The sequence below is a fragment of the Cricetulus griseus genome, chromosome 8 (assembly GCF_003668045.3).
Source record: "Cricetulus griseus strain 17A/GY chromosome 8, alternate assembly CriGri-PICRH-1.0, whole genome shotgun sequence".
NCBI lineage: Eukaryota > Metazoa > Chordata > Mammalia > Rodentia > Cricetidae > Cricetulus > Cricetulus griseus.
In genome coordinates, this window is record NC_048601.1 from 23,699,235 (window position 1) to 23,712,213 (window position 12,979).

At 48.5% G+C, this 12,979-nt stretch overlaps 1 protein-coding gene across 1 annotated transcript; it reads right to left on the bottom strand.

Annotated features, from left to right (window-relative positions):
- Positions 1-664: 664 nt before the first annotated feature.
- Positions 665-12,514, bottom strand: Pex26 (peroxisomal biogenesis factor 26). The gene is made up of 5 exons (XM_027429339.2): positions 11,967-12,514; positions 10,907-11,047; positions 9,191-9,486; positions 6,331-6,477; positions 665-3,420 (listed from the first exon to the last, which is right to left on the bottom strand). The coding sequence occupies exons 1-5, from the start codon at positions 12,182-12,184 to the stop codon at positions 3,317-3,319; spliced, it is 906 nt and encodes a 301-aa protein (XP_027285140.1). The 5' UTR covers positions 12,185-12,514; the 3' UTR covers positions 665-3,316.
- Positions 12,515-12,979: the final 465 nt, after the last annotated feature.

Sequence of the window (12,979 nt, forward strand, 5' to 3'; positions counted from 1 at the left end):
CTGTGCACATTTCATCTTCCCAGAACTTCCTGTCCTCCTTCAGGGGCTAGCTGTCTGCTGCCTGCCCACCTCCACCTGACCCACCCACCCAGCCCAGTCTCCTGTCAAACTCAGGACACCTTCTCCAGCTGTCCCATGCACCCCTTAAGTCAGGATGTCCGTTCTACGTCACACACTGCAGGCACCTGGAAGCTGATGGAGTCTATCTAGTTTTCCCTCTCAGATACATCTGCCTGTTAACAGTGAACTCCAACCAGAGAGTGACAGAGAAGACTGGGACGGGAGGGGCAGGGTAAGAACACTAGGAGGGTCAGGAGGCCTGGGTCTTGTTCAGCCTGTGACTTAGGACAAACGGTTTCATCTTTCTGAGTCTCAGTGTCGTTAACTGAAAAAGAAGGTGGCTGCAAGATACCATCTGCAACTGAGACTCTCTAGACCCAGCATCTCCCAATCCCAGCATGCACTTCTCCTCTCGGACATCCATCCCCCTTGGAAACTGGCCAGCATGTGTGGTGTCTTGAATGGCACTGTTCAAATGCAAACAGCATTAAGACATTTTAAACATTCTAGAAACCTCACTACAAAAAGCAGAAACAGCTGAAATTAGTTTCAATAGATTTTATTTAACCCAATATACCCAAAATATTATCATTTCAACATTCAATCAATATAAAAAATCTTTGTATTTCCACTCTTTTATTTTAGTTTTGTTTGTATGTTTTAGTGCTTGGTCTTCGAAATCGAGTGTGTATGTTTTACAATGACAGAATGTGTCTTACACAGATGAGCCACATCATGCTCAAAAGTCATCTTTGGCTGATGGTTCCTGTACTGTTCTACCAAGAAGGCCCACCCTTCACTTTGACCTTGCTACGCCCAGAGCTGAGGACCAGCCTACATCCTTGGAAAGGCCAAAGTAACAGACAGCAGCGGTTTCGGTTGCAAGTTCCTCACCTGACAGGCAGGTGGTTAGGGCTGGGTACAGACAGCCCTGCAGCATTCAAGACAATAACCAGAGCCCCACAGGCCACCAGGAGAACAACAGTGAGGAACAGCAGGGGAGAGCAGAAAGACAAGCTGGGCACAATCAAGCTATATGTTCAGGGCTTCATAGCATAGCACAAGTTCCGAAAGTATGTGCCTGCTTTGATCATCCATTCGTTCACCCCTCTGAACACTGGTGCATGCTCAGCTGGGCCTCAGCCCAGCCACCACTCACAAGAACTCTTCCTTGGGGCAGGAGAAAAGTGTCAAAAAGCTTCCTAAGTGCCCAGTTCATCATGTAAGTCCCTGTGAGATGAGGGATGACTTACAGATGAGAAGGTGGAATTCTGCCCAGCAGCACCCACCCAGCAGAGCAGGAATGTGAGGTTTGTTCTGCAGCTTCAAAGAGCTCACAGCACTGGCAAGGCAAACAGTCCCACCACCACCAAGTCACCACCAGTGCAGGAGGAGCATGAGACAGGGGCTGGGGAAGCAGAAAGAGCTAGTGAAGGATGTTAGGTAAACCCTGAGCAAGCCTGAAAAGCCAAGGGTCTCCTGGGACAGAGCTGGAGTAACAGCTAAGCCACCATGGAGAGGCCTGAGGAAGGCCTGGCAGCTAGAATGCAGTATGCCCAGGGAACAGGGTAACATAGCAAAGGAGCTGCCAGCCAAACCCCCAAACATGGGGCCTAAGTTTCTAATAAGAATCTAGATTTGTATCCTGTGGACCATGGAAGCTATTAAGAGGTTTTTCCTAGGGCAGTGAATGTCCAGATTCTCATTTCAAAACCATTCTCATAAGGTGCATGAGTCACAAATGTCCAAGAAGCTGGTGGGTGGAGGTCATCATTCAAGCCCGGGAGTTCTGGGCCAAATTGGGCAACAACAGTGAGTCTGCCATCTCAAAAGCAAGCGAGGGAGGAGCCATTGACAAGGGGTCTCTGCCCTTCCTGGATCCTTTTCTTTCCCCACTCATCCGAGGTCTATTTAAAGGTCACACACAAAATGATAGGGAAAGGCTGTCATGGCTCCCAAGTCTTCAGGATGCAGATGGAGTTCTAAATATCTGTGAAGTTTCCTCTTCTAAGGAAAAGCTGTTGACTCACACAGTTCCTTAAAATCAACCAGCAAAAAGCTAGCAAACCCTCTCTGCATTCTCATCATCCACTCTGACAGAGATTGTGTGACAGATGGCCGGCTGAGGGCCTCCATAGAGGTCACACCAGAATGAAATACAATTTACCTACACAGAAACACACAAGACGTTTGTGGCCATCAAAAGAAATGCTGAAACATGCCCGGTGCCTCCTCCCTGAGGTCTGTCCCTTTGGCCCCCATCAGCCCCCACAGCTCTTCCAGCTCACCTGATTACCCAGTTCCATTTTCAGCTCTCAGCTCTGACACTGGCCTACTTTTCACACCACACAAGCAAAGAAACTTGGGCATTTTACAAACAAGAGACCACAACTAGGACAACAGGGCACAGAGAAAGGACCTGCCACAGTGTACACCAGGGAGAAACAGGGATGAGACAAAGTGAGCTGGACGGGTCAAAGGGTGGTGGGGTACAGTGAGAAGACGGTGGGTCCACGAGAGTTGTGCTTGGCCCCTGGCATACTGGAAAGCTGAGCTAAGTAAGACTGAGAGGCACCAAGAAAGATCACATTCCCCAGAGATAAGGTCGGGCAGGCTCACTTTGATCCCAGTGGTCACCTGGGTGGGTCAGAAGCCACATTCTGCCTGAATAGCAAAATGCCTCAAGCAGATGCCTCTTGCCCCACGGCAGGACCAGTGGGAGGGGATGGCATGTGTGGGAGGAGAATGGGAGAAGAGGCGGCTCTGGTTTCACTCGAATTCAAATACTGCCCGGTGGCGCGATTCTCAGAGGTAAGTTTTTCAGAAGCGAAGGCTTCTCCATCAGATATGTGTGAACTCCCAGCTAGCCCCGTTAGCACCCTGACCTGGAAAGTCACCCTCTGCCTTTGTCAAGAAAACAGGGATGTTTCGAGACACATTTCCTGCTCCAGAGCCCCTCCTTTTTGAGGAGCTGTTGCAGTAAGAGGTAACAACTGCTCTGGGCAGCCAGACCTCTGTTCTGCGTAGCTGGGCCTCAGGAGCCACTATTTCCTCATTCCCTTTGAGGCCAGCCACATGGGATGCCAGAAGGGAGGGCTCAAAGGCAGCAAGCCACAGCTCACCTGCCTTGGTCACTCTTTCTAGAATGACGTGGGCCCACTCCCACGGTGCCATCTGGGGCTCAGCCACTGGACTCAACTTTGCTGCTTCTGTAGATGTGGACTGTGAGAGGCCAAGGCAGCCAGGGGAGGACCACTCAGTCACGGAGGGCAAGCGGGTACAGCCGAGAGAGCGTGGCCTTCTGGATCCGGCGGAAGAGGTGGGCCAGCTGGTACAGGAAGGGCAGTGAAGAAGGGGTTGCTGTGGAAAGTAAAGACTATCATGAGTGCTCTTCCCTCAGCCCTCAACGGGGGCTGGAAGCGGGCTGGAAAACACATCTGGGCTTCATGCTTTCAGACGCCTTCCCAACAACAGGGAGTTTCTCTTTCTCTGAGATATGTTTTCTCTACTCAAACTACAATAACCTTAAATATTCTGGGAAACATCCAGATTCATTACATCATAATCTTTCTGATATATTCAGAGATACTGGTGACTCTCAAGAGAAGCCCACCCCCATGCTTCCAGGTGTGCCTCGCTGGCTTCCTTCCAAGTACCTCTCTTTCTAATTCCTATGCTTAGGCCTATATTACAATATTTTCATTGGGGCTGGAGAGACGGCTCAGTGGTTGAGAGCACTGGCTGCTCTTGCAAAGGCCTGGGTTCAGTTCCCGGGATCAACATGGAGGCTCCCAACCGTCTGTAATACCAGTTCCAGGGGATCTGACACTTCTGGCCTCCAAGAGCACCAGGCACACATGTGGCGCACACACATACATGCTGACTCATACACATTTTTTAAAATCTAAAAAATGCTTATTAAGCCCCAACTCATGAAAAAAGTAAATGCTCTGCTGGCAGCAATGGCTAGCCCTGGGGAGTCTCTCTAGGAGACTTTCACTACATCTTGTACCTGCCTTATGACAGTGTTCCCTGTTTAACCACAAATTACACTGAAAATAAGTAAAAACCTACCACTTGTCTATTTTCCTTGTTTGGGTTACATATTTAAAAAACAAAAACAGATTTCCATCTTTGTTTTGGTTTGATTTGGGGAAGGTGGTTTTGTTTTGTTTGAGGCAGGGTCTTATGTAGCCCAGGCTGGCCTGGGACTTTTACAGACAAGGATGATTGGCCCTTTGATCTTTCTGTCTTCGTTCCCTAAATGCTGGAACCACAGGGATGTGCCACCATACCAGGTCTCATGCGGTGCCTGAGTACATACCAGGCCTCAGTACATACCAGGCAAACATGGTATCTCAGCTCATCCACGGCCTCTAATTAAGAAATACATATTTCTTTCTTAAGCAGAAGAAATACCCCAGGCCCTTAGAAGGCCGAAGCAGGAGCTTAGCTGGGACTAGAGGTTGAGACCAGGCTGGACAACACGAGACACACACAGTGCTGCCCCTCAAACGGGAAAAAGCAGTGTTTAGGACTAAGGAGAGGGCTCAGTGGGTAAAGTCCTTGTGGAACAAGTGTGAAGACCCTGGTTTGAATCCTGAACACCCACGTGAAAGCCAGGCACCGTAGGAGCATGAGCCTGTAATCCCATGGCAAGATCCAGGTTCAGTGCACACATGATGGAAGGGAAGAAAGGTATTTATTTAGTCCTCTAAGGTTGGGGGTGAAACCAGGGCTTCACAAAAGCTATGTAAGCCATCTACCACCGAAAACTACCCCTAACCCTCCACACATGTTATTTTTCTTTAAAGTAACTGACCTCCTCCTTCCAAGTTCTGTTTGCAGCCCACCCCCAGGTCCTCCTCTCCTGAGGACCAGGGCACATCTGGGGATGCTCTGAGTGACCCAGGACACACCCAAGTTCAAACAGCTTTCTGCATCACCATTTAGATGATCAGAGTTTATGACACAAAGGGGTTTGGGGGAAGTCATAAAGAATTTCTAAATTCTTGTCACGTCTACAGAGTAGAAGTCAGGGACAGGCATAAACCACACAGACTAAATGTCCCTTTCTTAAATGTATTTTTCCAGTCTGAGAGTACGCTTCCCACAACAGGTGTGGCTGCTTGCTGGTCTTTTTCAGCATTTCTGGAAGCTGCAGGTGACTTTCCTATATAATTGTCCAGGGGAGACATTCCTTCTCAGAATCCAGCAAACAGACAAACTCTAACTAAAGAAAAGGAGAAGTGAGAAAAACAAGGACCTAAAGTCAAAAGCTGACAGCTTTAAAAACAGGGAGATGTGTGACTCTGGTCTAGTCACTTTGCCTCTCTGGTTATTAGATTTCTCAACCAAAAATGAAAGAAAATGAATGGACCAAAATAAAGGATTTTCATTTCCCCTTGGTTTTGAAAGTTGCGTGACTCTACCCTACATCTAAATTCTTGAAAGAAGTAGAGGCTAGACCACAATTCATAAAGCAAGGGTAAGACAGAAAACCTGGCTTGGGGATGGATGCACACCTGCAATTGCAGCATTTGGGAGGCTGAAACAAAAACATTAGAGGACACTCTGTACTGACAGCAAGACCGTTTGTTTGTTTGTTTGTTTAGGTGGAGAAGGGTGTTTCTCAAATAATGGCCCCCTAACTATGGCCCAGTGTCTGCACATCTGGGTGATCACTCCTCAGGAAACCACCAGGTGTGTTCCCAAGTCTCACTTGGAAAGCTCATCTCTATGTTACAGTGAAGGAGAAGAGACGAACCACCTTGAGGCCCAGCACATATCAGCAAGGGAGGGTTCTATAGCCATAAGATCACCAAGCTGTTTCCAGTTATTTTCCCATAATTCCCCGAGGCCCAGCACATACCAGCAGGGAGGGTTCTGTAACCAGATCATCAAGCTTTCCAGTTACTTTCCCACATCTTCTAAAATACATCAGAATTTCACTTACAATTCAAGGTCACACTAGCCAGGAGACACCTGATCAACAGACTCTATTTTAGGTGTTATCGATAAGGAAGGCGTCCTTATCTTGCATTCTGACTAGAGGTCATCCCTGGATGGAGCAGAGGCCTAGGTGACTCCATCAGCAGGGCGGGAAATGTTCTCCAACTGTTCTCCTAGGTTCCAGGCCTGGACTCTCCTGCCATGTGAAGTTGACTCTTATTTTTTATGGAAGAGGCTCAGAGAACAATGTCACAGAGGGTGGCTCTGTCTCAGGGGCACCTGCCCTCACAGGCCCTGCTGTAGGTGCCCTTCACTCACCTGGGTCAAACCGCAGAACCAGGAGACAGAGGATCAAGGCGGCCAGGAGGCTCTTTTTGAAGGGCTGAGAGAGGAGGTGGCTCGCCGCAGCGTCCCAAAGCCGGCGAAGCAACCTCAGCAGTGACATCAGCTTATGGGAGAAAGAACCTGACCAGGGGACAGAGCATTGCAGGGTGAGTCAGGCAGATCAGTTTCCCTGGCTCTGAGCCTTGAGCCAGATCTGAAGAGTCAATCAAAATACGATGAGAATGATTTCCTCGGCTCATGAAATAGTTCAAAAGAAAACTCAGAGAACTCTAAGAATGACATTGTTTGTTTGGAGGTTCAGTTCAGCTTCTGCCATGCTGGGAACAGATCCATGACCTTGCAGATACTTGGCAAGTATTCTACCACTCAGCTGCACCCACAGCCATCCAAAGATGTTCTAAGGACTGTATGAAGACACAGTCAGTGCACATGAGACCTGCTCAGCTGTGTAAGTGTGTGTCTGGGAACAGCCCCCTTATTTTACAGCATTTGTCAATCTTACAAACTGACATGAGTAAAATAACTCAGAGCCTTACTAGTGACACAGTAACACCTCGAAATGAAGGGCCTTTAATATATGCAGTAGAGAATTCAAGACTGGGATTGTGAATAAAATCATGATTACTAGTAGCCCAAAGACAAACAGGGCCAGTCCTGACAGAAGCCCCTGGACTTGCCACAGGGATTACGGTTGTGCTATTAAGTTTCATGTCACTTGGGAAGAGAGAACCTCTACTGAGACAATGCTCCCACCAGATTGCCCTGGGAGCAATCCTGGGGAGCATTTTCTTGATTAATTATTGATGTGTGTGAGCCTATCCCACAGGGGTAGGACACCCCTGGATGGTGGTCCTGGGTTCTGTAAGAAAGCAGGCTGTTAATTCCCCAAGGAAGGCCTTTACCCCCTCTGAGGAGTGGATAGAAGGTAGGAAGAAGGGGGAGAAGAGGGAATGGAAACAGATTGGTATGTAAAATGAAAAATAAATTAAGAAATGCCATAAATGAAACCAACTGCTTTGTAGTGTAACCTTAAAAAAACTAATAAAAAATAAAATAAACATAAAAAAAGCAGGCTGACCAAGCCAAGAGGATCAGGTCAGTAAGCAGCACCCCTCCCCACATGACTTCTACATCAGTTCCTGCCTCCAGGTTCCTGTCTTCAGTTCCTGCCCTGACTTCCTTTAATAATGGACTGTGACGGGGAAGTGTAAGATGAAATAAACCCTTTCCTCTTCAAATTGCTTTTGGTCATAGTGTTTTATCACAGCAATAGAAACCTAACTAAGGCAAAGGTAGAAGGCCTGGCAGCCACAGGCAACTCCTGAAACCAACAACCTGACAGCAAAGCAGGCCTAAGATCCCAGCAGGTCCACAGAGAAAAGTACTTTGGAGAACAGAGTTATAATTTCCTAATTAATGACAGGCTTTCATGTACATTTTAAAAAGAAGAAAATTTAACAATCCCTAAGCTGTCCAAAGACAGAAGATGTTAGAAGAAGGCATAAAGCCAATTGTCTTTCTAGTTCTACTCTGAAATGGATATTTTGCTTCTGATGGTGGCTAAGTACCGAAAAATATATTTAATGTGGAAGTATAAAATCCACTGTGAAACTCCACAGCTTCTGTTCCGAATGGCTATTCAAACTGTATAGAAGATCATTGAATTGTATAGTCTTTCAGTCTCATTAATTTTGGTGTGTGTTTTATTTTGTTGTTGTTTTGTTTTAATCTACAATCACTTTTTTCATATCCAAATTTTTATTTAGTTTATTTATGCCACCACACAATAAAGTGATATCACAGCAAATAAAAGGGATACAATCTTTTCTATAATAAAGTTTACACACACACATTATGTGTTCAGTTCCTGGCATCCACATTCTGGGGTTCACAACTGCCTGTAACTCCAGCCCCAGGGGGATCTCTAGCCTCCATGGGTACCTGCATTCACACACCCACATCCATACACAGACATATACATAGGCATAATTTAAAATAATAAAAAATAAATCTTTAAAAATGGACAGAAAGCACTGCTCCAAGAGACAGGTAATGTTCTAACCTCGGAAGTGTTCACACACAGGCTGAAGGAAAGGGACTGAAAAGACTGAGGTGCAGTGATGGTTTGGGGCCAGGGGCCTTTAGGTTCCTGCAACAGAACAACCCACTCCCAGCTCCGTGCCACTGCCTTGTGAGGATGCTACCAGAAGACACTGGGTAGCACAACTGCATGTAAATGAACACGGCAGACCTCAGCTAAAAACACAAACACTCAAAGCTCTGGTTAAGTGAAGGCAGATAGGAGACGGTGCATAAAGACCCAAAGCTGAAGGAGGTCATTTTTATTTCATGAGTTAATGAGTTAAGCTGTGTGTCTAATAGGGCCAGCATTTAAAGGAGGCGTAACAGCTCCCAGACCAGTATGATAGAAGCAAAAAAACTAGAAAGGATCCCAAGGAAATGACCAATCAGATTCCAAAGGAAGGTGACGTCTCTTTCTTTTTTGTTTTGTTTTTTCAAGACAGGATTTCTCTGTGTAGCTCTGGCTGTCATAGAACTCACTCCATAGACCAGGCTGTCCTTGAACTCATAGAGATCCACCTTCCTCTGCCTCCCAGGTGCTGGGGTTAAAGTTGTACACTACCACAATCAGCCTTTAGTCCCCAAAACTGGGAGACAAATCAGGGTCAGGGGACTCAACACCTCCCCAATTTCGGAGGATCTAGCTTGGTTTGTAATATGACACAGTGACTTAAATCTTCAAGTTCCTAAACTTGGTACAGGGGATGCCATGGGACCCCTTTGCAGAGGCCATAGAGCCCTGATGTCCTACCTTCCTGGCTCATCTGCTGCTGCTCCTGAGAACTCAAATGCTCCCGTGTGTGCTGTTGCCTTGCTGTGCAGATGGCCTGGAGCACTGCTTCCCGCTGCTCTTCGCTGAAAGCTGCAGAGCCCACTGCCAGCCCCTCAGCCTCTGACAAGCGGCCCAAGGGTAGCAGCACCCGGAGCAGGTGGAGTTCTGCCAGTGATCCATACTCAGGAAGGCCCTGGTTGTCTGGGTCTTGGAGCCAGGCATCAGCCATAGCCAGCACAGCTCTTGGCTCTCGCATTTTGCTGTATAAAAGGATGCTGTGTCCCCAAACAATCCCCAAAAGAAAAGAATCAGTACTCTACAGCTGGCTCATTCTCAAAACCACAAAGTTCTGTAATCCCACCCTCCCAGGTCCTCCAGCCCTTCCCTGGGGATACGGACACTGTTAAGAATTAAAAACTGGAAGGTTGGAGAGATAGTGATTAGTAGTGCGTACTTCTCTCACAGAGGACTGGAGTTTGATTCACAACACTCATATTGAACAGTTTACAATCACCTGTAACTCCAGCTCTGGGATATCTGAGACAATTTCCTGGCCTCCAAGGGCACTGGCACTCATGTGTACACATGTGCTCGTACTCACACACACACACTCTCACACACACACAAATTTTCTAGATAATAACAATAATTTTAAGAATTAGAGATTGTGCTTGGTGGTGGTGGTACATGCCTTTAATCCCATCACTCCGGAGACAGAGGCAGGTGGATCTCTGTGAGTTCGAGGCCAGCCTGGTCTACAAAATTAGTTCTAGGACAGCCAAGGCTATTACACAGGAAAAAAAAATGGATACTGAGGACTTGAGAGATGCCTCAGAGGTTAAGAGCACTGGCTGTTCCTCCAAAGGACCCAGGTTCAATTCTCAGCACCCACATGGAGTCTTACAACTGTTTATAACTGAAGTTCCAGGGAATTCAACACCCTTCTCTGGCATCTGTGGGCATCAGGCACGCATGTAGTGCATACATGCAATGCATGTAATACATTCAGGCAAAACACCCATACACATAATAAAGCAAAAAGTAAAATACTTTTTAAAGAGCATTATCTGTACAATCCTGAGGATCAGAATTGGGGAGGGGAGGCTGGCACCCACGTAACAAGCCTAATGTGGTTCTACCCACATCTGTAATTCCAGCATTGAGGGGGGAAGAGACAGGAGGATCACTGGGTCTTGCTGGCTAATAACCTAGCCAAGAAAGAAGGTGAGCTTCAGCTTCAGAAAGAGGCCCTGCCTCAGAGGAATAAAGCAGAGAATGATGGAGGACTCCAAATACCCTTCTCTAATCTCCATGCACGCACGCACGCAGGCACTCAGGCACGCAGGCACGCGAACACACACACACACACACACACACACACACACACACACACACACACACACACAAATACACACCAAAATGGGGGGGGATCTCCGGGAGGCAGCAGGATGCTTGATTGGCCCTGTCCCCTCATTAGACTGCTTCACTATTACCAGTGTGTGCTCTCTTTTCTTGTACCCTACTCCCAAACACGGCTTCCTCATCCTTAGCTGCTGTGGTCTGAGGTCTGAACAAAGTGGGGAGACCTGAACTTGAAGGAAACTGACGAGAAGGAGGATGAAGGAGTCATGAGACCCTGACTCAAGAAGGGACTTGTGTTCCTACACTGGCCCAATGTCAGCACGAGGAACTTACCATAGCTCCAGGACTTTGGGAGGAAGCTTTTCAGGAACCTGATAATACTGGAGGACCCAGGACAGGACTTCTCTCCACCGATTCATTTCTGCCAGAGCCTGGATCCCCACGACACACAGGGAGCACTTCACCTCCACAACACTGTCAGCGGAAAGACACGAGTCAGGGTTACAAGTGCTTCCCCTCTCTCCATTCCCCTCTTCCACTCAGACAGGCATCCAGCTTCCACTCGGAGGCTACCACCCAGTCAGAACTGAATGAGCCGGAAGGTAATCTTGGAAATGGCATGCAGCCACCAGGTGTGTTGACGGAGAGTGGGCAGCAAGAATTTGCTTAGTGACAGGTGGGCTTGGAGAGGTGTCTGGCCAGGTGTTTCTATAGAAACTCAACTGGCCTCTAAGAATTAGCTATGTCCAGATGCTCAGAAGCAAAGCCCTCAACATTCGATGTGCAACCTCTGCCCCCCTAAAACCACAGCCAATTTCTCCAGGTTTTATTTCTCTGCTATCAAATTGGACTATTCATTCTGCCTACTCCTCCTTAGTATGTTCATATAGCCCTAAGGAAGGTAACGCTCCACAGAGCAATGGTGCCCCCAGCTGCCAGAGGAGGTCTATGCATTAGAATGAGCAACCCGGGGGCAAAGATTTCCTAAAAGTAATTCATCCAACCCTTCAACCGGACCAGACCACTCTGCCTTGACCCCATGTCCATGATCTGACAAAACCAGGAGTGAATAAGGGGTGGGTCCCCAAAGGAGGCCTCCTGCTCCCTGACAACTGAACCCCTCACAACTGAACACTTAATTGACATCCACCCTGTCCTCCTGCACTGAAAGAGTGAGCGAAGAACTGGCTGTGGCTATCCCCCAAACTGTTCATGATTTGACTTCTTTATTGTACGTGACCCTTTCTTCCTCAGGAGCACGGGTGCAGAATGAGCAACCAGCCTCTCCCAGAGAGGATCCCCTAGTGAAAGCAAGGTGTCAGGTTGGTGCAATCTGGCAATGCCAGAAAGTCCTCCCCAAAAGGATCAGAAAGGAAGGCAGCCCAGCACATACGTGCCACTTGTGGGCTCCTCGGCCAAGCTCTGCCAAGCCCGTTCGCAAGTCTCTAATGCGGCGTGGAAGTCCAGATGCACCACTAACAGGTCGGCCGCCTCCTCCAGCAGGTACACCGCGGGTGGCACAGCCGGAAGGGCACGCGCAGGCTCGCTGCTCCGCAAAGGGCCCACGAGCCCTTTCATGAGGGCTGCAGAAGTCGAGGCGTCGTTCTTCATAGCCAGCCTTGGCTCGGCCGGGTCTCCTCACACGTCAGGAGCCTGCTAGAAATCCGGAATGGGCCCGACAGATGACCGGCAGGCGTTGTGCTCCACGCCTCTCCAGGTCAGATCCTAGGAAAGGACCATGAAGATGCTGGACCCGAGGCACAGCCCGCGCTCACCGACAGCCTAACTCTGGCGGGACTGGCCTGCATATACGTCGTGATGCTGCCGAACGCCAGGCACTTGCTCCTCCCACACCCCAGACAAGCGCTGGAAGCACCCGAGCTCCCAGAGTCGCAAGCTCGCCCTACTCTAACTACCCACAAGAGCTTGACAACTCCGCCTCCGCCCCGCCACTACGGCGCACGCGCGCGCCCTGGAGCGCGGGACTCTGGGAGTTGTAGTCCTGGCCTCTTGTCTCTGCGACGCTTAGGGGAGCGTTCCCACTACAACCTCAAACCTCTGGCACCCGGAGACTGTCATCCTCCAGAGAACGCACCAGCTCACCAGCTTTGGGTTGGAAAAGGTGGGGCAGCTAAACCATTAGTAAAATCGCCTGTGTCCTGTGAAATACGATCCTTCTCTCACGAACCGGAAGAGGCCCAGTAAGGAGGTGGAGCTACCTGCACCTTTATTCTGAACTTCCGAAGGGGTGCGTTGACAGGGAGCGTAGGACAATGAAACACCGAACTAGCTATTTCCCCTTCCTGGGTTCTTTACTTTTAAAGTGTGGCACAGTGCAACGTGCTTTCCGTGCATTCTTAGTTATTTCATCATCTCTATGAGTTATTACTCTATTTTACAGTCGAG

Bases quoted from the DNA above. Each gene is read 5' to 3' on its own strand.
- Pex26 (XM_027429339.2), bottom strand. From the start codon at position 12,184: ATGAAGAACGACGCCTCGACTTCTGCAGCCCTCATGAAAGGGCTCGTG. The intron at 11,048-11,966 runs GTATGTGCTGGG...TTCCGCTGACAG, and splicing joins GAGGAGCCCACAAGTGGCAC to TGTTGTGGAGGTGAAGTGCT. The intron at 6,478-9,190 runs GTAGGACATCAG...TCCCCTGGTCAG, and splicing joins GCAGCAGATGAGCCAGGAAG to GTTCTTTCTCCCATAAGCTG.